Source organism: Triturus cristatus, chromosome 4_1 (assembly GCF_964204655.1).
Source record: "Triturus cristatus chromosome 4_1, aTriCri1.1, whole genome shotgun sequence".
Lineage (NCBI taxonomy): Eukaryota > Metazoa > Chordata > Amphibia > Caudata > Salamandridae > Triturus > Triturus cristatus.
Window position 1 is genome coordinate 803,643,164 of NC_140585.1, and position 26,955 is coordinate 803,670,118.

Below are 26,955 nucleotides of genomic sequence, written 5' to 3' on the forward strand. Positions count from 1 at the left end.
TGTCTAGCCTCAGATACCTCACCGACACTCCCATCCTCCATGTTCTGTGATTGGACTCTATCCATTAATAAGAGGCTATGTATTGGCATCTGCACACTAGTCAAATCCATTTTGCTGTTGGGACTCTGCGACGGGGGGCATGAGCAGCTTCCAGAGCAACTGAAATCAGTGCGCGGTAGTGACTGTGGTATAGGCTCCACACATCATTTCTGGAGCAAAATGCCATTCGTGCAGTGCTGCATGGCACAACTTACCGTTACTCAGGGGTTCTCCTGAAAAGTTTTCAGATCCAGTGTGACACCTGGGGATTATTCACTAGGGGAGGAATCTCTAGCTAGATAGCCTGTACCAAAAAGTGTGTTATCAAAGGTAAGTAACTTGCTCAACATTTCTCATCTGAGCCAGCTGAAACTGTTCTCAAGATGGACAGCAAAGCACAAAAAACTGTTTTGAGCCACAACAGTTCGCAAAATCCCCTACTTATTTTGCCATTTGTGCCCAACAAAAACTTAAAGGACCAGATGTGTCTTTAATTAGTCATGCACTCCAGAAACTAAGACCAGTGATATTGAGGTGTTAATAGTGGCCAGCAAGCTCCTCTACCTGGACAATAGAAGAAGTCACCAAGAGGTTCTGAGGCTGGTATTCCTGTTTGGTGAGTATTGAGATAGCCACGTTTGATGGCTACAGGTGTGGACCTATTTTTAGGGGTGTCAGCTTTATTCTGGAGCATAGTTTGGTACTGATGATGTTAGGGGTAGAGGTTGAGATTGAGAGAGGATGATGAAAATGAGAGCTCCTGTATATTACCTTAACTGCCACCCGCCATAACTTGTGGAAGATGTTCCTGAATTGTGAACAAGAGATTGTGTGTTTTTTTTGTTGGTTTTTTTGTTTTTAAGAGATGCAATTTGTGATACTGTTTATATTGTAGTGTGCTACTTTGTGTGAAATGAATTGCAGTGGTAATGTTGAGTGATAAGAGGGATACCAGCTAAAGGTTAAGTATTACTGTAACTTTTAATTTTTTTTAATGTTTTGTGTTAGGTTTTATGGTATAGCCTATTACACCCCTTTCACACATGAATCCACTCAAAGTTTAGTTTTTTTCAAGGAATTTCATTTTTTCTTTAGATGGCGAAAAGGGTGCTGGGTCAGCTGTCCTGTTTTCAGGACCATCTTCATGCTAATAATTTACGTCAAAGAGTCTGTAGGTAACTTAGCTCTCTCCGGTATCCTGATGGCATTTGCCAACATGGTTACAGGGTGGATGTCACCTGTGCTAGGTATCATAATGCTGAAAAATCGTAAGGGCAAACAAGGGCTAGGTAAGCCAACTCTTGCTCCGGCACCATGCTCACTATTTAAAAAAAGGTCGTAGTGCAGCTGACCTTAACTTCAAGTGTGAGAGTTGGAATCTGTTTCAGCACTCACATTGTGTTGGGGATTTGTGCTGTGTTTTGTGTCTCCTCATCTTGCCTATAGATGTAGGGAACACTCTGAGCATTGCCCAGGCCGGGATTGATGTGTATAAGACCATCTGCTTTCCCCTAGGCCGAGAGGGTTACTTGTTCCCTCTTCAGCTTGCCCCATGGGTTGAGGACGTCTTTGTTTAGTTCCCATGTTGCCCAAGGGTGATGGTATTTATTGCCTTTAGCCCCTGGGTGTGTCTTTGTTTGCCCCCATCCCACCTTACCCAATACCAGGAACAAGTGTACCTTAATTTCCCCAATCTTGACCAATAAAACCCGTTATTTATTTCTCCTTCACCTCTGCCTTGCCCAAAGTTGAGAGGGATATATTTCTCCTTCATCCTCTGTTAAGGCCAAGGGAGTATTGTTTTGCCTCCTAACTTCCCCTGCCCCCCACCCACCATTTGGCCCAAGAGCAGAGGGTATTTACTTGTTTCAACTACTTTGCTCTCACCTTGCCAAAGGTCCAGGATACTGTGTGTAACTGCCTTGACCAGTGGTGTTCAACTTCTTCAGCCCCCACATCATGTCCAAGAGTGGAAAATGTCAATTTTTTACACCCAGGTGCGAAGGGTTTTTTTGTGCTCATATCTTTACCCACATCTCTGCCTTAGCCAAGAGCACAAGTAGAAGGGGCTATTTAAGAAAAAAATTGAGGGACACTGCAAAGTTTCCCTAGCTCCATCTTTGCATTCACAAAGGTGTAACTGGTGCAGCTTTGAGCTAGACCGTTTCTCTGTGGTCTGTGACAGTGGAAGGAGATCATCGCTTGTCCCCTCTCAACAGTTACGTACAGGGCACTGTGAGCTGCCTGCATTATTTGACAGGTCATTGATGACTGGCACAGGAGACTGCTGCCTCTGCACACTGTTTGCAATTGTGACAATCCGTCTATAGTTCAAAGATTCTCCGAGTGTTGATTTTGGGGAGGAGACAGTGAACTGAGCAGCCATCCGGATCCCACTGATGCTGGGCTTTGAAGGTTTCCCCACTCCATTGTGAATTTCATATTATGAATGCATAATAATATACCTTTCAAACTGTCCTTTATCGCGATTCTCAGCAACTGTTCTGCCATCATTTTTACTTACATTTTTGTGACTGTTTCATTTCAGTCTGGGCTCCCTTTTCTTGAACTCTGTGGACAAGTATTACAGTTATATGAGCTACATAAGCTTACACATCCATCCTTGAGAATGTTTATTATATTCACGCCGATTTGTTCTCCTGTTCAAAATGAGAAGCTCGAGAAGCTCAAGACCCCCCAAAAACATATATGAAATGCATATTTACTCTTATCTGACAGCAGTAAAAACAAGGCTCACATTTAAATTGGTGAGATTAAATGGAGACATCAACATTACCACTTTATATTTCCAAGATTAACCCAACTGCTTCTAATCTCATTTTAAACTGAAAATAACTTTAGTCATTTTTTTAGTGCTTTTCATTTAAATGCTTCACATTCTCGCAGTCTGGCACATTGCAGTTAGTAGCAAAATGTCTGACAAGCGTGTCCACTGGCATTGTGGTGCTTTGAGAGTGCTTTATTGTTGTACAACTGTAAAAACTTAGTTTAAGTAAAGTTGATTTTACAAGAAAGCATGCATTTTGATTGTAAAAATGAATTTGAAAAAAAAGTGATTTATTCATAATCTTATTTTCTACTAACTGTTGTCGTATACACAGATTTGCAAACCTAATTCAGATTAATATGGAAGCATCCGGATTTGATGACATTTCAGATATTCACACCAAATTTCGCCGGGTAAGATCTTTTTTGGTGTTTAGCACTTTTGAAAATTGTATTCAGTTAAAAGAAATAAGGATTATAAATTGTTTAACTTAAGTTCACACATTGCACACAACTTTTGGGAAGTGACAAATCTGGCCTGATTTACTTGGTGTAATTCAAATTTGGCTTGAGGAAATACATACATCATAAATTAGAGACAAGGTTTTCATAAAGATCCTGACGGTTCTTAGGTTTGTTTTCTTGGAGGTAACATTAAATGGCTCTTTTGTAATAGTTGGATTTCCGTTCAAAAACAAGTTCTCTGAAATGGTGTTAAAGGTCTTTCTGTTTTGTAATGGATAAAAAAACACACAGCCTTCCATTCTCAAAATCCCAAAATTCTTCAAATGATATTGTTTTTTTCTCATCTGTCGTCTAGTGATTTGGCCATGTGAAAGAGATTATGCCTATTGCATACATCTGTATTATCAGTCACTACTTTCAATAAAATGTTAAAGCCTGTATATTTATTTGTACAAGGATGGAGCCCCGATGTTTTTACTAACTCAGCTGGGCTCGTGGACCATACAGACGGGCGATGTAAACATTCAGGATGCACAATATTGGACATCATCTATCTAAAATATGAAACGGCAGACTGATAACATGTAAAACAGAAGCCATAATAGGAAACATTGTCTATCTTTTTTTTTTTGTAAACAAATTTTTATTTGTCAAATACACATGTCGCGAAGCTCTGTAGCCCAGAGACTTCCATCGTATCAAGAAACAACATATCAGCTCTGACAAGTTTCTCATAAAGTACCTAATAACAATTACAGAAGAGACGTGCAAAACAAGAACCGCCCCCTCGATTAAAAAACAGTGAACACTCCCTCCCCTCCCCTTCCCCCCCCCCCCACCCCCCCCACCCATCGCACGGCCAAACCAATCCATACAGCAAGTCTGTGTGCGACTATGAGTCTGTCCTTACTACAAATCATGGCCATATAGCCCGGTAGCACCCAATAGATACGTGTTAACATTGTCTATCTTAATCAATTTTCTCTTCCAGAAATTGACACCATCACCCTCACACAAAACACTACTGTTAACTTTAGATCCTGTATCCGTAGATTTATTCCTGATGACATTGATCATTGCAGTACATGACGAGTGAAATTATCAGTGAAAGCTAGTAGGCAGGTTTCAAGAGATGGTCTTGTCTTTTCTTTCTTATTTTCCAATGGAATTCCTTTTCTGAACAATAGTTGTTTCTATGCTATTGCACTGTGTTGCTATGGTAGTGCCCAAAGGCTATTTGGATGGACCTAACAACTACCAATGACAATGGAAATGCCTTATGAGAAAAAGCAGTTAAACTAGTTATGGGCAAGAAATGGTCCATAATCCCACATTATAGGCCAGGTTAATTACTTTAGGATCATATGATTTTGATCAGCACTCCTACTCTGTTTTTTTTATCTGAAATCCATCTTTCTTGCAATTATGTTTTACCCAGTTGCAGTAAGCCTAGAATATTGTTTTTGGATCCTCTGTTAATCAGCTTAGCATAGGATACATTTTCTCCAAAGTGTCTCCTACCCAGATTTTCCTCTCAAACCAGTGATTCCAAATGACGAGAAGAAAACCTCTCTAGATTTCATCTCACTGCTTGTCCCTTCACATTATCAGTTTGTCATTAGGACTCACAAATGACATAATATATAGAGTGGTTCACTCATGTACAGACACCCCACTGTATTTGTATAAAGAATCTTTTATTTAATATCATCATGACCCTTTTCTCATTGGAGGACCTGTTCTTGGATGTGGTAGAGGTGGCAAAAGATTATCTCACACTGCAGCTGAAATTATCTAGGGTCCATGTTTTCAAAGATTAGAGTTTCAATGTCCGTCTCATTAGGAGTTATCAGACTATCTGAGAGCTAATGTTTTCAAGGGTGCTGAAGGACTTTGTTGATTGAGGGCCAATATTGGAATAGAATTATTGAGCAAATAGACCTCCATCTCGGTCTTCTCAGTTTTCCTTCTCCACGCCCATTGGTGAAGTGATTCAAGACTAAGGCAAAGATGTATATACAGTCTAAGATAAACAAGGATTCCAGCCTCTGCTTATTCCTGGATACCCCATTCTCATCTCTTGCTTCAGCATTTAATTTCTGCCCACTTCAAATCCCTTAAAGAAGTTACTACATCCGTCCTTTATGCAGTCCATGTAGAATTATATAACAATGAAAATGCTACACCCCGTTGATTGGAAATGAAAAGCTCCCCTGCATGGCTCGGGAGAGTGAAAAACCCCTGCCCAACTTCCCCAGAGATCGAGTTTGCTTTATTTTGGATTTTTGCCATCCGTGCACTGGTAAGTCATGAAGGTACACTGCAGGCCAGCTGTGACACTGAGTAGAACCAGAGCCAGACTTTGTTCTCTGGAGCTGCACACTGTGTGCACTCTTCTTCACTGATTATGACTTCCGTCCAGTACACCAGGCTGTAGAATAGGCATTTTTACCTGTTTTCACAGGGAGAGTTGCCTACTAGCCTCTCCTATTTATATCTGTCTGCCAGTGCACTTCAACCGGCTTTTCGCATCATCGATGTGGGACATGACTGTGGCATGTACGTTTACCCTATGCTCGTGTAGCAGGATGAGCACGGAGTGTAGGTGCTGTGCTTGACTTTTTGCGGGCTAGGAATCCTTTTTAGATCTCCATGTGTGAATAGTACAATTATTAACTGTTTTATACAGATTTTAAGATGTAACAATATAAAATCAATGCAACAGCCAGTCAATATACCTTACTGCTCAACTAGGGTGTCAAACTGGATCAAAGCTTCATCTTGGAAGAGGTCACCCATTCAAGGAATCCCTGAGGGCTCCCATGTCTCATCTTTGTTTACTGTAACACTCCTCCTGAAGGTGTGCATGCATTTTAAGTGAATTCCCGGTGTATATGCTGGGACGCCTGTAGATAAATTGCGTGCGCTGCAATAACTAGAGGGAACGATGTGCAGTGTCTTATTAGAGTGTCTTTGCAAGAGAGATTTGGGTAAAATCATTCCTTGATCATACTTAATATGTCTCACCTATAATTGGCTCCTACCGAAAATAAATGGCCGCCAGCAGACGGGCCATTGAAGCTGCACAGCAAGATAAAAATGCTCAAAATCTGGAGTATTTAGGTGCCCTTTATCTGTGGGGCGTATCATTATACCTCAGGCAACCTGGTGTCTTCCATTATTCCATATTAAATCACCCATCATACCATCTAATGTCTGGAACATGCTCCTAGGTACAGGAATCGAGAGGTTGGAGAAATAATAAAGCATTCTGTGGTAGCATTATCATCTTTGTTAAAGCTACCCGACCCTGTACCGTCGGAGGCAGAGACCTCCAGAATGTGATTTGGGGCCCAAGCAAGGGTACTGCTCTCCTCAGATTACCGTTTCAGACAGACAAGGGAATCCCAAGCATACCTAGAGACCAAGAGTACTTTTAGACTATAAGGAACGAGGGTCCCTAACTGTAAATAAAGAGGAATAATACTCTGGGTACACAATAATAATGCACCCAAAGAAACAATTTCGTATGGGTCAGTGTGAGTCAGTCGACAACATTTCGATCCACTAAACATGTGTGATCATCATCAGGACAAAACATTGTATCCCTGGATACATAATTGAAACATAATGAATCAGTAAATACACAGTACAACCTGTAAGAATAGTTGAGATGGGGAAAAAGTAAGACAAGGGAGGAAGTAAAAGAGAAATTAGTTCTAAATCTGTACTTAAGGCTCTTAATTAAATGAACAACCGTGATTCATTCGTGATCAGGCCATGCAGAAAAGTTTTGTGTAGTGTATAAATATATCTCTTGCACACAATCTGGGTGGACTAGCTAGCAATGGAAGTGTTTCTCGATACAGGAAGGGCATGCATAGTAGTCGGGGGCACACATCCATCAATGAACAGACGTGAATTAAGACTAATTACTAATACATCTTCAAGACATACCTTGCAGTGCTCCAGGCCAAAATGGTTACCATACTCAGCGCTGAGGTATGCGGTTTGGTGGTACACATCATGCCTAGAAATAAGTGAGTGGTAAAAGTACCTAATTCAAGTTATAGTCCCACCACATATCGAACCATGAGATCAAATGGAGAAGCCAGGGGTTAATATTGCAGTATAAGCATGTTCCATATTGCCAGGGAGCCACAGGGCTGCGCTATGGGAGTGCATGACAGTAGCAGCTGCATTACAGAGAAAAAGGAAATCTATTGGTCAACCTCAGTGGAGCAAGTAAGTTCAGCATTAAGGCAATTGTATACTTGGTACCTGAATGCCCGGGCTGGCATAGAACTGAGATTCCAAAAGAAAGGTTATTTTATTTATTTTTATTTTACACATACTTTTGTTTTTTCAAATATCAAAAAACAGTAGCTGCCAGGACATTGTACATCAGAAACAGACAATGATCTATGCACTATGCAGAGTATAACAGGTTAAAGGAGTCCTTCAAACATATCGTTGGCTTCCAGGACATAGTATAGCCGAAACAGACAATGCTCTATGGACTGTGGTAGTACAAAGTAAAAATGTTAAAGATATCCTTTAAACGTCCTTCAAACATTTGCAGCCACCCCGAATGCGTAACATATTAAAATATGCCATTTGATCTCTTCAGCTATCCACTAACAAACATCAACACCCCCACCTTTAGTTACACATTACCAAGCTGTCATGTTTTATTTTAAGCTAAATGTTATTGTTCTCATATAAGCGGTCATATGTTAAGTTCCATTATCCCCTGACAAGTTGAGCTCACCACTGTAACTGCAAATCCCACCCAAAGCTCCCTCTGTAAAGTCAATTGCTTCCACTCTGAATCTTCCAGCGAAAGAAGGGAGCTGTTAGGTGTATCTGAGTCAATGTCTGGAGCCACTAGGTTATCTACTTAATGTTCCCATGCTCTAGCCCTATCATTTTCCCCGCCCTCTCTTCAGTTCACGAAACAATTCAGCACTCTCAAGTCCTGTAACCAGCTCATCTCGCCATTTAGTCAGTCGTGGTCCCCCAGCAGATTTCCAAAGCATTGTCTATTCTTGTTGTGATGGTATTAATGCTAAATAAATCTAGTAGTGATTTTTCACTTTTTAGGGTGTGGGTCACCCCCAAGGAGGCAGGCCAGAGGTGTACAAGGGATCACCCGTAGGGTAGTATCATTAACACAGTCCACTACCGCCTCTCAGTACCCCGCTATAGAGGGGCAGGACCATACCATAAGAAACATTTCTGCCCAAGCTCTCCAAATCTTGGACATGCTGCTGCAGCTGTCGTGTAGAACCTATTGATCTTACCAGGTGTAAAGTAAGCTCTATGCAGAAAAAATAATTAGTTTGAATCTAGCATTAAGAGAGACAGTGGGTATGTGTGCTGGGATCTTCTCCCAGTCCAGTATCAGTAAGCTGTAGTACTAGATCTGTCTCCCATTTCACTTTCAAGTCTGTAAGGGAAGTAAGAATGTTAGCATGTATGGCTTGATGTAGGGACGTGACCGCTTTTACGTGACCTGTCATTTTACAGAGCAGTTGACAGACTGTGTTGCAGGTTCCAAGTCTCCATTTCCCCAATGATTTCTAATTGTGCCGACCATTGCCCGGTGCAACACGAATTGGCCACGAGGCATACCTGATTCCTCCACCAAGTCTTCAAATATGTGCAATTCGCTGCCCTGATACAGATCTCCTATACGAGTTATCCCTAAGGCAGTCCACCCTCCTATCTCCCCACCCCTACACGCCCCTTTGCGAGCCACTATCTTTAAACCACCTTAGTGGCAGATGTGGCGAGTAGGGCGCAGAGACGCGAGTTCGCTGCAGACAATGTCGCCAGCACTGCTGTATCACTAGGAGCTCCTGAGAGGCAGCATGTAGTCTCTGCTGGGGAACCAAGAGGACCTGCGATAAGTGCCGTAAGTCAGGAGGTGAACTGATGACACCCCCTTCAGGATTTAACGTACAATAAATCCACTGGTTGATCCATTGCAGCTCTGCCGCCAAGTAATAAGACTCTAAGGGCCTCATGTAGGTAGCCAAATACCGGTCGGTAACGGCCGATATTCGGTAAATATGCCGTTACCGACCGGTATTCAGACAAGTGAGATGTAGGAGTCCCAAAACCAATTTTCGGTAAATATGAGGCGGTAAATACCGATTCATATTTACCGAATTCCAAAATACCGATTCAGAGTTACCGAATACATAATTAACGAATCGGTAAATATGAAGTGGTAAATATGAAGTGGTAAAAATGAAAATGACATGTAGGAGCACTCGGTAATTAAGAAATCCAAGAAAATCGGTAAATTAGAGTCGGTAATTAACACGGATTGAAAGCAGGTGGTAACCATCAACAATGCATATGAGCAATCCCAAAATGCTACAGCGTGGACAACATGGCCGCTATGTACGTCATTGCAAGGCGCCTACGTCTACAGGCAGCAGGACTGAGGGTGTGGCGACGGGAGGAACAAATCTACAGACAGCGCATCACACTATTCCAGCTGACTGATGCAGAGATACATGAGAGGTACAGGCTAGACCCCGAAACCATCATGGACTTAATCAGGGACCTACAGCCACTCCTGGACCATCCAATAAGAAGGGCGCACGCCATACCCCCACATGTGCAGGTGCTCTGCAGCCTACATCTGCTGGCATCCGGCAGTTATCAGGTGGTGATAGCTGCGGTGGGTGGGGTATCCCAGAGTTGCCTGTCACGTTTCTTCAGGAAGTTCCTGGATGCCATGATGCAGAGAATGCACCACTACATAAGCTTCCCAAACACACAGGCTGCACTGCAGAAAACAAAAACAGACTTTTATCACATGGCACAGTTCCCCCATGTCATCGGCTGTATTGATGGTACACACATCCCAATCTGTCCACCAGCTGATACAGAGCACATCTACAGGAACAGGAAGTCCACCCACTCCATCAATGTGCAGGTGATCTGTGATGCAGGGAACATCATCACAGATATTGTTGCAAAGTTTCCTGGGAGCACCCACGACTCTTACATCTTCCAGAATAGTGGGATCTACACACGACTGAGTGCCGGAGAATTCGGAGAGGGATACCTGCTAGGTAAGTAACAGTGACGCCCCTTGAAACCTGCAAATCATAGTGCATAGAGGCATGTTACTGATGGTTCCCTTTTACTCATCCAGGCGACAGTGCATATGCATGCCGGTCATTCATCCTCACTCCCTACCTACACCCAGCAACCCAGAGTGAGAGACGATACAACGTGGCACACAAAACAACACGCAATGTTGTGGAGCGCACGTTTGGACTACTGAAGAGCAGGTTCCGCTGCCTGCACAAGAGCGGAGGCGCACGCCAGTACAAACCCATCACCTGCTGCAAGATTATTGCCACTTGTGCAATGCTGCACAACCTTGCCACGAAAAAAGGGACAGATGTGGAACTGACATATTTTGAGGACAACGAGGATGAGTCAGGCCAGCCAGAGGGCAACGCAGCTAGAGTGCCAACTGCAATCGATGGGAGAGAGAGACGGGCAGATATCACATGCAACTATTTCTGAGTAAGTAAGGGGACACAGCGAGTTGTGAGAAGTCCTGACGTAGTTTTAATGTGGCACCACGCCATGAACACATGAACAGGCCAATCTGGCAATATACCATCTATACAAGGAGTATGTCCAGGGTTACGTCACCCAATGGGAAGTGGCTAAGCAGGGCTACATCAATGTTTGCGCATACGCGCTGCAGTGGTGGATTGCACGGCCTGTGCATCCTCACTAGAGCCAACCCCAAGCCGCCTGCTGCTCCTGCGTGCTTCTGGGACGGGGGGTGTGATGATGCTGCTGGTGTCGATGCTCTCCGCAGCATCCCCTGCAGCAGTTGTCGACGCCTGACTAGTCAATAGCACCCCTAGTGCACTTGTCACCTGCACCATCCCCCGAGACAGGTCGCTGCAGCACTGTGTTAGGCCCTCCTGCATCGTCACAGAGCGCCGGCACAGTAGAGAAGTCGCAGTTGCCAGACGGTTGAGTGCCCTGCTGGTAGTGTCCCTTCTCTGGCGTTCCCGGCGCCGTGCTTCGATGTCAGCATCTAATTTGCTGCACAACTGCTGGATTGACTGGGACATGTCCCGAATGCCCGCAGCCATGCCGCTAATGTTGGTGTCCATGTTGACTAATGTTGTCTTCATCACCCGCATGTGCCTCTGGACTGACATGACTGCCTTTGATTGCAGGCGCTGTTGCTTCAACATTTGGCCCTCGAGCCCCAAGAAGACACCATGGCCGTCAGTGGGTGCTGGTGGACTCTGGACACGCGACCTGCGGCGCCCTCTTGCTTCCGTCTGTGCTGCCTGTGAGGTGTGGGGCACAGTGGCATGGCTCCCTTCCTGGGGCCCGGTGCGGTCTTCTGGGCCCATGCTGTCGTCTGACGAGGTGTCTAAGGCTCGTAGCCTGGCTGCTGGACGCCTCCTCATTCTCACACCTGCAAGCGGAGATGTGGCCGGTGATTCGAACATGAGTGGCGATGCTGGCTCTGGTGGTGGTGATGCTGGCTCTCGGTGAGGTGATGCTGGCTCTGTGTGCGGCGAGGCTGGCTGTGTTGGTGGTGCGGCTGCCAGTGGGCCTGCTCCCTGGTCTGAACTGGTGCTGGCTAGAGGTGATTTATGTGGCCGGTGTGCCGTCTCTCCTGCAGCATGCCCTGTCCTGCATGATGTCACATCTGTGGACAGAAATACAACATTGGCTCAGTGTCCCCGAAGGGCTGCATTGCAAGCGTCACAATAAATCATTTCACATTCCAATATGTCCCCTGTCTCCTTGTGCCTCGAGTGCGTGACATGCCTTGTTGCCCTGTAACATTTACGTCATGGTTAGTGTTGCCCTGACTACATCTCCCGGAATGCATTGCCTGTCTGCACTGACACGTGTGGACTGCAGTGTGATTCTCGTTTCACAATGGGGGATGTGGGATAGGGGTAGGGGGGGCTACATTGCTGTGCTTTCGTCTTACCTTGGTGTGTTGCGGCTCTGGCAGAGCTGTCGGCGTCCCCAAGACCCACGACGCTCTCTTGCTCGATTGTGGCCGCCACCAGCTCCTCCAGTTCGGTGAGGGCAGGTGCCCTGTTGGTTCCACCTCCGGTCTGGCTGGCCTCCTTCTGGATGTCGCCCATCTTCCTCTTGGTTACAATCCGGAGGTCATACCAGCGCTTTTTGAGGACCTCAATGTCCCTGTGGGTCACTCCCACAGCATTGACCTGCGCCTGGATGGCCAGCCATATGTTGCGCTTTTCGGCCTCAGGCACTTGCAGGGATTGCCTTCCAAACAGCTTCTGGTGCTGCTTCACCACCTCCTCCACCAGCACCTGGAGTTCCTTGGGGCTAAATTTCAGCTTCCTCCTCCTTTCCCCTCCGTCTTTCTGTGTTCTCTGGCTGGACATGCTGTTCGTTTACCCGCTCGCACATGCAACGGCTCCCTGCCTCTCCTCTGCACTCCAAGCTTCTCCAGGATCGGCTAATTATGTACACCTGCCTGGGTGTGGCCACTTCGGCTAATTATGTACACCTGCCTGGGTGTGGGCACTTCCTGGTTGGGTGGGCTGTCGTTGCACTGGATTAGCTGTTTCGTCAAGTCATGTGATTTGATTTACCGAATCCGTACATACCGATTCGGTATTTTCCGATTCGGTAAATACCACCTCGGTATTTACCGATTCGGTAAATAACACCTCGGTATTTACCGAATCGGTAAATACCACCTCGGTATTTACCGATTCGGTGAATTCCGATTCGTGATTACCGAATGTTACCGAATCGGTAACTGTTACCGAATTTTTACCTACATATAACTTACCGATTCTAATTTACCGATTCGGTACGGCTCGGTATTTAAGAACCGGTAAAATTTATTTACCTACATGAGGCCCCAAGTCTTGAGCAGCGAACCCACCTTCCTGCAACTTAGCGACACTCTACGTCTACCAGCCCCACAGATCAGTTCTAATCTTAGGGATTCCAGGTCTCGAAACAATCAATGAGGCACCAACAGAGGCAGAGTAGAGAATAAATAAAGCAGTCTCTGCAGCATCACCGTCTTTGCCACCACCATTCTGTGAGCCACAGATAATGGCATAATCATCCAAAAGTTTTTACTAATTCGAAGACCTCCAGCTGCCACCCCAACATTACCATCTAGTAAGTTTTGGTAGTTATGGTTGTCGAAATTCTTGGTGGAATGCGTGGTGGTGAGTCTGACTGGTCGATGAGGGGAAGGTAACATGGAGAGGCCTTCCTAGTGGCCTGATATTGGCTGAATGCGAGTGCTGAGACATCAGGGATCTGGTGTTTGCAAGCGGGTGAATCGGATTAGATACCCTAATATAACGATTTCTGGATAGCCTGTCTCCCAAGGATAACTATCCCTTCTCCCCATGGGATAGAATAATGTTGATTGGGTGTTCTGGTGGGTTCCTTTAGTGAAATTAATTAATTGAAATGGGTAGCCAAACAGGGCAAAAAGAAAGCTTTGAACTTTCAAATCCAGCACTGGAGGAGAATATGCAGTCAGCAACATGTCATAGATCCACAAGGTAACACAGAAGTGGAGAGACTTGCCATGGTGTCACAAGTGAGAGAACTTAGAACATTCAGCCGCTGCCTCAATAGACTCACACTACAGCAAGCTTGGAAGCGTTCAGATCCACTGGAAAAGAACAGTCTCACCTGACCCCAAGAATGGCAGATGAAATCTGAAATCTGGTAGAATAGTGTTGGTGGGTGGTGGAGTGAATCTTTGAACCTAGCTTCACCTTGCTTGTCATTCAACTATAGGCTGGATAAAAGGATTGGTGCTAGTCACAATCAGCTGGACAAGTAGGTAGTTGGCTAGGAGATTACCCCTCCTATTGAAATTCCCAGGAACCAGGTACTGGTTTATTTACTTTTCTTCGCTTGGGCTTAGGGATGTTCTGCCATAGCCCTGGGAAGGAATTGTTGTTAGGGGCTATAGATGAGTCTACTAAGTCTGGTTATCAAGCAACCCACACAAATAATGAAAAACCAAGATGGGAATTACAGAATGGGCTGATTAAATCAATTGCATGAGGTTGGTGTGGGAGATGGAGTCTCAGAGGAAATACTACAGCAAAAAGAGAAGCCAAGAGAATACATAATAACGTAAGAGTAGCACCAAAGTGCGCATTTTAGTTCTAGGATGCAAGAGGGCATATTAGTTAGAATAAAAGATACAGGGTTTATGTGCATTTCAAAAGGAGTGTACACGTATCACTTAGTTGAAGGATAGGCACTTACATGCATAGAGAACAAGAAATTGCAAAGTAAATGGAAAGACCATGTTGGTTACACAACACTTTCAAGAGGCATCTTAATAAGGATTAGTGCCTTTTTTGATTATTTAAGAGATTAGAGAGGAATAGGGATATTTGTGTTTACCAAAGCCAAACAGGATGGTGACCCACTTGTGATACTCCAGGTGTACTTCTCTAAAACAGCGCAGGCTGAGTTCGTGGTTCGCTTATCAACCGGTTTAATATCAGTGACACACCTACCCATTAACGTAGGTGGTGACTTTAACTGAATAGTGGTTGAATTGTTCAGATAGCTGTTGTAATCAGTCAGTACAACAATGGACACACTGCTTAATTGAATAGAAGGCTGGAGCTTCTCGGAAATTTTTAGGGAGTTTGCCCAGTAGATGGGCAGAATTACTATTAAGCATCCAGATATGACAAGCAGACCAGGCTGTACATGTTCTTGGGCACAGCATAGGTATGTGGTAACAAAGTACACATAGAATTATATCTTAGCAAAATGATTTCTGATCTTAACCGATTATTAAGGACCTTGAAGTGGGCAAACCTCAGATGTGCATCTCACCTTGGCTGCTGCAGCATTACATAATTCTTGGGGATACCTTGGGATTCTATTATTGCATGCCTAATGGACAATGAGGAGTCAATGGTTTACATGCAAGGGGAGTGGGTGCCTTTAAAATTGTGGCGATGGGGTTTGTTTAGGGTACTCCATGCGGTGTTCATATGATGTTACACAGTGAATTGGAGACATTTGATACTGAGCTGTGTCATGCAGAGTAGCCCTCACTACTTAATCCTGATCTAGGTGAAAGGAAAAGACACATTGAATTATTGGACAGACTAAATGTATTAGATTATTCTGAGTGTCACCAGGCAATAAACTGAAGGTGACAAGACTGGTTACCTGTTGGTGAGACTTGCTCATTCCGGTACTCAATATTCCCCATTTGCTATATTGCGCTTACCAAATGGAATCCTAATGTGCACTCAGGCAAAAAATAATACTGCCATAGCCAAATATTATGCTTTTTCGTACTCCAAGCCACGCTTGTTGAATTACAAATGATTAGTGAATTGTTAGGAGTGTCAAGCACCATACTTTACCCATAGGCATTAGTAAATCACTGAGGCAACTCTGACCCTACAAGAGTGAGATTAGCCATGAAGGAGTTAGAAATGGGCAAAATGTTGCAAAGCCACTGCTTTCCTATTCAATTTTACACAACTCACATAGAAATTTTGGAACAGAGATTACATGACCTGTAAACGTCAGCCAAAGATAGGGGGAGTTTACCCCAAACCAGAATAGATGCTGTCATAGTTTTCTTACACTTACTTTGTTATGATCAGATCGGCCAAAATCATAGCGCGCGCCAATATAGCTCACCTTAGATGGTAAAATATTGGGTAAGCTTTTGCCCCCCAAGTTGTTTGATGCTGCAGTGGTCTCAAATTGAGATTTGAGATGTTCAACATTCTTAGGTGGGATTTTATGTTTTAGGTGCTACTATACATGGGATAATTGTTGATGAAATACTTCCCTGGATTTTTCTGCTGTACAATGAACTCATGGCAAGGGTATGGATGTTTGGGGGTGACTACTGACTCCCAGCTGGTAAAAATGTGTGTACAACAGGGTTGCCATTGTCACTGTTTTTATTTGCACTAGCAATGGAACCATTGCTTAATGGACTGCAAGGAATACAGAAAAATTGGGAGGCATTCATAGTCGTCTTCTGTGTAGACGATATACTGTTACATTTATTAAATGTGGGAGTTGGCCTAGAGCCCTTGATGAGCAAGCTAGATCATTTTAGCTCACTTTCTGGGCTAAAATTAATTGTAATAAGTTGAATATTTTCCTTTTTCATGTACAAAATTTGTTGAATGATTTTCAGATGGACAGGCCGGCATTAAAATGGGAAAATGATACGTTTTCCTATTTAGGTGTACAGATCTATTTTAAAGAAGACACAAATATTTAATGCAATCTTGATAAAGCCCTCGCTGCACTGGCTGAGCAGCTTCATTCAGTTTTCATAGCATATACCACTTTAATATGCAGAGTAACCCTAACTGTAGTGACAGTATTACCCAAATTGCTGTATGATTTCGCATAGATATACCCATGCTCTTTTCTCACCTTATTTTTCAGGAACTCAACTCTGTTGATAGAACACTAGAATTCAGTCATTTATATTGCAGGCATTTGACACCCCTACGCTTGCACCAAATGTACCTGGGCACTGTGGGCATGTGTTCTAGATGCAGGATGGTAAACGAAGACTTCTTCCACATAAGTTGGGGTTGCCCTGCCCCTGATTCATATTGAAATGGAGTATACAAGAGACTAATCTCCTCAGCACAAAGATTTAACTAGCGCATGCTTGCTAGGCTTAATGGGACAAACCAAGACATATAAGTCAACAAGTAGGTTCATAGATGTGGCACTACTCCTAACTAACCAAAAGATAGTGTTGTACCGGTATGCCTCTAGAGTCCCTCAAGTACTTGTTTTCAGAAAACGATTTGATAAAATGGGCATTAACTGAAACCGAAATGGTGGCTACAATGCACAGGGGAATGTAGGAGTGTGCTGAGGAATTTGATATGGAATATAATATTTTGGAGCTGATTTGTGCATCAGATGATTTACTGTCATAAACACCCATATCACTCATATAGACAGGAATCTTGATCATACATTGATCTACATTCTCCAAATTTACCTAACAGATATTGCTCTTATCTACAAGAAGTAAAAGTTGGTAACGTCTCCCTCAGTGCACACACACCTACACAACATAGATTTAGAAAAATTTACTATGCTTATATGCAATACTTTATCCCTCTTCGGCATAATTAATACAATGTTTCTCAGAAAAAAAACTCCTTGTAGATTATTACATATTTTTTTTGTTATTTGGTAGCACAGTGTTAGAGCAGAATAAATGTGACACTGAACACATTTGGTGAATGTCATTGTATAACATTGAAACATCCATTTGTTGGTTGTAATATTTCATTAAAACCAGTAAAGATGTATATTTTTTTAAATCTTTGTACACATGATGATGACATTTTTTGCCTCCCATTGCACCTTTGTCTATATGATAGCAGATACACTCCAAACCGAGAACACCATTTTTTTAAATAGAAGACAGAACAAATTAACCTTCCAAAGTTCAAACTGACTGGATACATATTTTGCACATTTTCCCCGGAAGACTCTACATTTGTAAATTCCTATCAACACCCTTCCCGTCCTTATCCACTCCTTTAGAAAAGTAGCTGATCTTTAAATCAGTACCTCTGCACTGAGGAATGTCTCTGCCTCCTTTTAATATCCCTTGTAGCACTTATACTTAATAACTGTAGTTTGAGAAATTGATAAAGTAAGAATGACATGTCTTGACTGTTTAACCACTTTGGCTTCTTACATAAATTGTTATTAAACGGTTGTTTATGCCTGAGCATTTCTTTGTCACCCTGTACATTACTTCCTGGTTAGAATTCTTAAAAGATCATTGCAAGACGTTCAGCTTTTAAGCGTCTAAACTTGAATCCTCACAGTTTCTGTTGTCAGGACTTTCTCACTAATAGCAGTCTTACATTGCTGTAGATTTAGAGAAGTGTGGATAGTGAAGTGCTGTAATTGCTTGTTAAATTCCTTTGCAGCTCTCCAGTTCCAAAGGATCCATCGAGACAAATTTGCTTGATGTTAAGAGACAGCTCTCTCCTGGCGGACTTCTCATTGATGGTTGGGAAAGTCTCCAAGGAACACATCCAAGTGACAGAAAGTACGTTCTATTTTCAGTATTTAAAGCATATACAGGTTAACTGCCCTTAACACAAATAAGTATAAAGAGTGCAAACCCGATGCACCAATCTCCCTAGCTTCCACGAGCTGTGAGAGTTTTTACTCTGATTTTTCTTATCCTCTATCTTCAAAAAAGTTTTTATTACTCATGTATGTATTTTCATGCATTTTGTATTCACTTTAGTTGCTAAAACGAGAATGACTTCAAGAGCATCTTGACTGTTTGGTATCTACCTGAAATTTGCAGATCCAGTTTCACACCCTTCACTCCGTTGAAGTCCTTTATGCGCGACCTTTGTTAATTTTCTTCACTCCCCACCCGTCACCTTTCTGCATAAGTTGCTTCTGAAAGCACTATGCCTTTTGTAATAAATGCACTTCTCGGCCACAGTACTTACACCCACCCTTATTGCCACATACAAGGAACAGAAATGTTAGGCTGGCTCCCAATGATGCATTTTGAAACTGCTTGGTAGTACAGTGTTTGGAATGGTTGTTTCCACCAGTTGTCCTAACCAACTGGAACTAAACTAATCCCAAGAGCACAGTTGAACAGCTAAAAGTATAACTGTTTTTTAAACTTGATCTTAAATCTAAGTAGTAGAAGTTAAAGTGCAAGCCTCTAACCTTGTACCAAACCGCTCAGCCTTTATTTTTGTTGTGTTGATTAGAGCCATTTATTTTGTTACCCTGTCCCAGTATTTTATTGTATGCACTTTGTTGTACCATATCTACTTTTTGGATTGTATTACTGATAATCTCACTTTCTTTCTTTACTCATCTTCCAACAGTGTTGAAAGGCTGCAGGTGCTGTTGAATTCCATAATTGACATTAATCATCAGTTCAAAAAAGACAAAGCAGAACGGAGTAAGTTTGTCACTTACCCATACATGCATGTTTCTTATGTGTTGGATTGTAAAGTACTTTCAGTGTAGAAATGAGCTGAGATTTCCTTGCCCCACAATTAACGGGAAAAAATGTGCCACATTCCTCACAGTCTATTTCCAATTTCCAAGATGTAAAAATTAGAAATAAGATGGGAGACTGCTTTACTCTTTTTGGACAAATCACTTTTCTACAGTATGTTGTTTTGGCGATCTTACCATTGCTACTCATTCCAACAAATGTGTCTGGGTCATTAAATACATCTTTACCTAATCAAACCACATGTATTTGTTTAATTGAAAAATGCATATTCTTATCTGCTGTTGAAGATGCTGTTTTACCAGAGTGTACTCAAGATGAACACCTCTAGTTCCTTAGCACCACTTTCTGTTGGATTTTAGCATGATTGATTATTCATGAGTAAGACTACTATTCCAGGATGGAGAATGGATTGCCTGCAAGTTCCTGGAATCTCGTAAAATTTGTTTCTTTAATGTAAGGTTTACTGCCAAACAATCTGGATAGCTCATGCAATCTTGCACTTAAATATCGATGTTTGGATGGGTCTGTACCATAGATTTTCAACATCATTTGAACGTAATGTAACTGCTGCCCTCTTCCTCCTGGACCGCTCAGCAGCCTTCGACACCGTATGCCACCGCACCTTGATACATCGCCTCAACAACACCGGAATCCAAGGAACGGCCCTGAAGTGGATCATCTCGTTCCTCACCGGAAGAACCCAGAGAGTCCGCCTCCCCCCATTCCGATCCGCGGCCACCGAAGTCATCTGCGGCGTCCCGCAAGGTTCCTCGCTCAGCCCCACCCTCTTCAACATCTACATGAGCCCCCTCGCAACCATCGCACGCCAACACAACCTTAACATCATCTCCTACGCCGATGACACCCAGCTGATCCTCTCCCTCACCAACGACCCCGCCACCGCCAGAGCCAACCTCCAAGAAGGAATGAAAGACGTCGCGGAATGGATGAAGCTCAGCCGTCTGAAACTGAACTCAGACAAGACAGAAGTCCTCATCCTGGGACCATCCCACGCCGCCTGGGACGACTCCTGGCGGCCCCCTGCCCTGGGCACCGCCCCCAAGCCAACGGACCACGCACGCAACCTGGGCTTCATCCTGGACTCCTCCCTCACGATGACAAAGCAAGTCAACGCCGTCTCGTCATCCTGTTTCAACACTCTACGCATGCTCCAAAAGATCTTCAGGTGGATCCCCACCGAAACCAGAAAGACGGTCACCCAGGCCCTCGTCGCCAGCCGACTGGACTACGGGAACACCCTCTATGCGGGAACTACAGCCAAACTCCAGAAAAAGACTCCAGCACATACAGAACGCTTCCGCACGCCTCATCCTGGACATCCCCCGCCACAGCCACATCTCCGCCCATCTGAAAGACCTTCACTGGCTCCCCGTCAGCAAGAGGATCACGTTCAGACTCCTCACCCACGCACACACAGCTCTCCACGACATGGGCCCCAAATACCTCAACAGCCGCCTCACCTTCTACACTCCCTCTCGCCAGCTCCGCTCCGCCAGCCTCGCCCTCGCCACCGTCCCACGCGTCCGCAAAGCCACCGCCGGAGGAAGATCCTTCTCCTACCTGGCGGCCAAGACATGGAACTCCCTCCCCATCCACCTACGGCTGACCCAGGACCATCTCTCCTTCAGGAAACAACTCAAGACCTGGTTGTTCGAGCAATAGCGGTTCCCCCTTCTCCCAGCGCCTTGAGACCCTATCGGGTGAGTAGCGCGCTTTACAAATCTGCTGATTGATTCATTGATTGAATTGCATTTCCATTCACTTCTCCTACTCACATAGATACAAGGCAGAAAACAAGCAGGATCGAAGACCAGAATTCCAGAGGCTGAAAGTATATAGAATGTGTTCAGTTGCAATGAGAGTAACTGTTTGGAGCAACCCCATGCTTTCAATATTATTCTTGCCTCGTCTATCCAATGCTGAACAAAGAGTCAACAATAAATGTTGTGTATATTTAGAACTCCACCCAGTGTGGAAATGTAGACACTCTTCTAAAGATTAGTGAGAGGTTTGTGCAAACTGTAACAATGTGAAGATTCGAAATGTAATTTTTTTAACTTTCTTTTCTAGGACTTCCATATAATGAAGAACAAATACACAAATTTGACAAGTAAGTTTAATTTTTCGTCTTGTAAGGTGGCAAATTTTAATATCAATTTTACAACAAAATATTGGCATTCAAGTTTGTTTGAGGAGTATTGGTTCGAGCTCTCAATAGCCTCACCTCACTGTCATTTAAGATGCTTACACTACAGAGGGGCCCAGTATATGCAGTAAATTAATACTACGCGTTCTCTCTCCTAGGATGGCTACTCTTGCATAAGAGACCAACAGAACAAAACACAAATGCACATACCTTTTGAAATGCCATGCAGTGGCTGAAAGATAGTCAGATTTTTGTCATTTTCTAACTATACTTCCCAGCTTCATTATTCAACTTGTTCTTGTCTTCTGTTATGAAATGGTGGATAGCCCTTCATTCACTTTATGTAAGTTCTCACACAACAGATTTGTTCTGCTCCTCTTTTTTTATACCTGCCCAACTCGTCATCTGTCTGATGTTTTTCTCTCTCTACTCCCTCCTTTGTCTTCTTTCTGCATCCTAGGTGTCTTCTTAGAAGTGTCTGTCTCCTTATGTTACACACAAATTATGTTTATATGTGCAGAATGCATTCATCTAGTACTCTACAGTCCACAATTTAGATTTTGCTTCAATGGCTTCCTTTTCCTATCTCACTAACGTTTTGTTTCTGTGTGTCTGTAGAGTTCCACCACCCACCTGACATCATAGGCTAACATCTCAGTATTTGATTTCTGTTCCATATTTTCCTTCTACCCAATCCTATTTGCTATGTGTACCTCCAGGTTTTTTCACCAAGGACATCTTGATGGCATTTTCCTACCAATGATGATCTTAATATGTTGCCATATTGTTTAAGTACTGTACAATGCTTTGGAGGAAGTGCCGTTTAAGCTTATTAAAATATAGAATTTATATGAATGCTATTGATTTAAGAACTATAAATGTACTCATAATTAATGCATATGTTCAAATACATTGAGTGCAATGCATTCCAGACAACAGTGCATAGGTTCATAATTATGCTTTAGAAATGTGCTTGCAATATGTATAATTTTAATGTGTTATATTGCCATCATATTCCCGTCAAATACCGATTACATATTACAGCCAGCAAAGCATTATTCTACAGGGAAGTGTAGAAAAGGTTAAAGTGCAACCTCTTTCATTAAGCTGGCCAATTACATTAACTTGATAAAGGATTGAAAAGTTGATGGGTAGAGACTGTTAGTATACTTACCTGAACCTCAACTGTTGGCCTTCAGGTTTATCCAAAAGATTGACAAATGGTTGTGTCAACATTTGAACACCACTTTTATCCAGTTTGTGCTTAATGTCGCTAAAAACATTGAATGATGATTTGGATATACATTCAAGTGTAGATGAAGGCACATCTCTTCCACCACATATGCCATCAAATGATTGAAGCAATTAAAGTTCTAGAATGTTTGCCTCTGATGGATACTGTGATTCTGCTTCCTCACCCTGTAAATGTCCCCAGGTTCCAGACTAGATCCGAAAAATATCAAAGTAGTGTTCGTGTGCCCTAGGAGGTGGCACTTTGTGACTCAGTGTCCATTCCGCGCCAGAAGCGACGAGCAGAGACTCATATTAGTGCCACCCATGTGTGCTCACATCAGTTCCTTTCTTTCTGCACTTTCAAATGAAGATACGAAGCACCACTCTTCACTTGTGAAGAGCTATTCTATATAAAAAAAAAAAAATCCTGAAAGGGATGCCACCCCCTAAGACGATCGGGTTTAAGCCTTGTAAGGACTGTCGTATACTGATGTCTGCAACAGATCTCCAGGAACGTGCTGCACCCGAATAACCCGAAAGCCATCCAAGATCAAGATGTAAAGTTCTACGTGGCTGAACACTGGCAGTCCCCACGCAGGTCCTGCTCCAAGTCATAGTCAAGAGCGTGTACCAGCTGCCAAAACCATTTCAGAGGCCGATCTTTCTTGAAGACCATATCTTCGAGTAAGTTCACAAAGAAACATAAGAAGTCCAGGAGGGTCTTGGCCCCATTCCTACCACTCTTTGGAGAAAGCACGGGGGTGTCACCATGCCTGTTGGTCTTGATCCTGACTCAAGGAACCCTTTCCATCTCTTGTTCTAATTCAACTCGAATTCACTTGTCCATTGGTGACTGTGAATCTAATCGAAGCCTTTCGTGAGGCTATTCTTTTCATCTTTGGGTCACTTCTGGTTCTCTCTAGCGCGCCTGTGAGCCCAAAGGATCTGCAGGTCTTCCAGTTGGATTTCTGCTAGAGGGTTCCCCTTTGTTATGGTCTGGACTCCTTAAACCCATTTTTAGTTCTGTACCGGCATTGCTCAAAGACGCAAACTGCATCAGCCACTAATTCTTCAACATGTCTGCTCAACCTAGGCCACACTCAGAACTTGACATGTTCGGCATATTGTGAACCCATTGGACTCAAACACTATCCCATTATCACACAGCCATGCTCATACATTGCACCAGATTGTTGGCTCTGGCTCTGACTCTGCTGAAATTAAATGAAATACCAGCATTTGTAAAGCGCACAGCTACCTCCGGAGAGGTGTCCCGGCGCTGGGGGCCGTCGGGAAGATTAAGCGAGCTATTGTCCAGAGTCACAAGGTGCTGGGCTAACCTGCCGCCGGGGATCGAACCGTGAACCCCCGTGTTCCGGAGTTAGCCGCCCTGGCCGCTGCACCACACCTCTTCCCAGCATTTTGGAGATGGCAATTTAAGGGATGGGGAAGACCTTGCTCTCCTCATCATGCCGATGACTGGTATATAGGCTTACCTGGAGACCACTGGACTGGACACCTCACCCAATACTAGCCTGATTTCCGTTCCTGGACCACCAATGGAGTGTAAGAAAGTGGCTCTGTATATACTGTTCCCAAATAGGTACAGAGTCCACAGTCCCCAGAGGTTTGGCAGAGGCTAAAGTTAGATATAACCTTACTCTCTAAAGTGGTAGCTTGGCCAAGCAGTAAGGCAGTATCAGAGGACAGTGTAAAGCATTTGCTGTACACACTCAGGCAGCAAATGGTCTCACACACTCAAGAACTGAACTGTAGGCCAATGGTTTGTATATAAAAATATATGGTTGTTTTATTTTAGAACCAACAATAGGATTCAAAATATACATTCTCAGAATGAGATGCTTTAGTTAAATACTTTCAATAGGCAATAGACTTTTGAATGCAATAGGTACAGTTGAGCAATAGGCAACACAATTCAAACACAATTATACATCAAGCTCAATGGGAATTTCTAACTAAATGCAATAAGTTACTTTTTGGATTAGTTTTCTTACCACAGGACTGGATCCTAGATTCAGTTCTGGGACATTTCCTGGAAACAGGTGAGTAAAAACGTTTTGGTTACAGGTATGATTTTTAAGGAATATTATTGTATTTTAAAAGTTGTCACTTGGAAACTTTTTCACATAGAATCACCAATGTTATCCTATAGGAGGAAATTCACTTAGCAGGTAAGTGGGGTTATCGTTACTTTTTCTTACTCAGTGTTGGATCCTGGATCCAGCACTGGTGCATCTCCTGTAAACAGTTGAAAGAAATCGTTTTTGTTATACAGGCGATTTTTAAGGAATATTTGTAAGTTTCAAAAATCGAAACTTAGAAGAAGTCTGGTGAAAACCAGGCAAAGTTATCCTATGGAGGAAAATCACGTTATTGGTAAGTACGGTTGTAATTACTTTTCAGGCTTGGTGCTGGGCACCAAGATCCAGCACTGGGATCTCTCCTGATAACAGGTGAGTAATTTAGTTTTCGTTATTCGGCTGATTTTAGGTGAATATTTTAAAGCTTCAAAACTCGACACTTAAAAGAATTTCCAAGTGAAACCAGTCAATGTTACCTATGAAAGAAAAGTGAGTTATCGGCTTTTGGGTAAGTACTCGACTGGCAGAGTTAAGGTTCTGGGCATAGACTCAGGGGTCTCCCAGGGTCAGGTAAGCACAGTTGTTACACCCTCAGCGGCAGAGGGGCAGCCGGGTGCAGAGAGAGTTAGGCCCAATGTTAGCCTATGGCGGGCAAGGGGCCTTTGGTTGGTGGCTGCTGGCAAGCAGGCCACGTAGCAGTGAGAGCTGGCCTCCTGGTAATTTACTCAGGGCAAGTGGGGAAGTAGATTAGGACAGAGGTTGCACTCCCAGGGGCACTCGGGTGGCTGGGTATAGGGCGCTTTTGAGCCGTCGGGCGCTCAATGGATTTCAATAGAGAAGCTCAGTGATGAACAAAGGCTGCAAGCTCGGGGACAGAGAGTCTTCAGGTGCAACCACCACTTTGAGAGGTAAGTTGGGAAGCTGTAGGTTAGGTGGGCACAGGGGGCCGAAGTGCGCCGGGTGTCTTTTTCCTTCTGGAAATCTTACCCTCAGCCGGTCGCGGTTCGAGGGGTCCCTGGTTCTGAGGCTGCAGGCATCGTCAGGAGCATCGAGGTGCGTCCTTGGGTGCTGGATTCGGGGTCACAGTCGCCGGGGGGACGTCCTCGTGGTCTTTGTCCACTCCGGCACAGGCCAGGCTTGGCAGGTGCAGAGTGTGCAGGAGTCACGGTTCCTGGTTGGCACCAGGGGCTTGTTACTTGCTTGGAGCAGAACCACTGCTCGTGGGAGTCCCAGTCTTTAAGAGTCACAAGGCAGTCAGGTCCTCCGGAGTTTTTGAGGTTGCTGACCACTCGAGATGCTGGGGTTTAGCAGGAACAGGTTCGAGGGTCGACAGGCCTGTAGGGCTGGGGCCAAATCAGTTGGTGTCTTCCTCTTGTTAGCAGTTGCACGGCAGGTCTTCTTGTTTCTTGATCTTCTTGCTTGTTTCGGATTCGGGATCTGAGGAAGGAAGGTTCAGGGAGCCCCTAAATACTAAATTTAGGGGCGTTACAGGTAGGTAAAGGGCAGGGACCAATGGGTCCCTTCCCTGGGGTGGGTACACCCCCTATCCTGCCACTGTCCTGTGGGAGGGGGGCAGTAGCCTAGTCCTGATTGGGCAGGGCTCCCCATCTTCAAGATTGCGAGATCCCGTAGATGTGCTTCACCTGCCTCCCCCACCTGAGGGGTGGGGTTGGCAGAGGCTGGCACAGCCCCTTTCCTCCCTTGGGGTTTCCTGCCAGAGTGGGGGTCAGAACTGCTGGGGGCCAGTTGCTGAGTACAGCAAGTGGCCTGGAGAAGTTCACTAAGGCGGCATGCCTTTGAAGCTTCCCCTGCCCCTCCTGGGGTAGGAGGCCTAGCACCTCGCCCAGAATGTGCATTGTTGCAGGCCCAGGAGAGCGGATGGCTCACTACCAGGGGTCCAGCAACATGTCTGCTGTGTGGCAGCCGAGGCAGCCCCTCAGACAGGACGTGGATTGTAGGTTAGGTTCAGGGGGCAACTCTAAGTTGCCCTCTGTCGTGCATCTTACATTAAATCCCACACTGGCATCAGTGTGGGTTTAATGTGCTGAGAAGTTTGATACCAAACTTCTCAGTCTTCAGTGGAGCCATCT

The 26,955-nt window shown here is 44.1% G+C and overlaps 1 protein-coding gene across 3 annotated transcripts in view; it reads left to right on the plus strand.

The window, feature by feature from the left end:
* The window catches only part of TBK1 (TANK binding kinase 1), a 517,762-nt gene that overhangs the window by 412,547 nt on the left and 78,260 nt on the right, over positions 1-26,955 (plus strand). For all 3 annotated transcript variants that reach the window (XM_085653411.1, XM_085653412.1, XM_085653410.1), the window contains exons 13-16: positions 3,162-3,240; positions 18,294-18,415; positions 19,227-19,303; positions 21,455-21,494. In XM_085653411.1, coding sequence (XP_085509537.1) covers positions 3,162-3,240; positions 18,294-18,415; positions 19,227-19,303; positions 21,455-21,494 — 318 coding nt within the window. The remainder of the gene's footprint in view (positions 1-3,161; positions 3,241-18,293; positions 18,416-19,226; positions 19,304-21,454; positions 21,495-26,955) is intronic.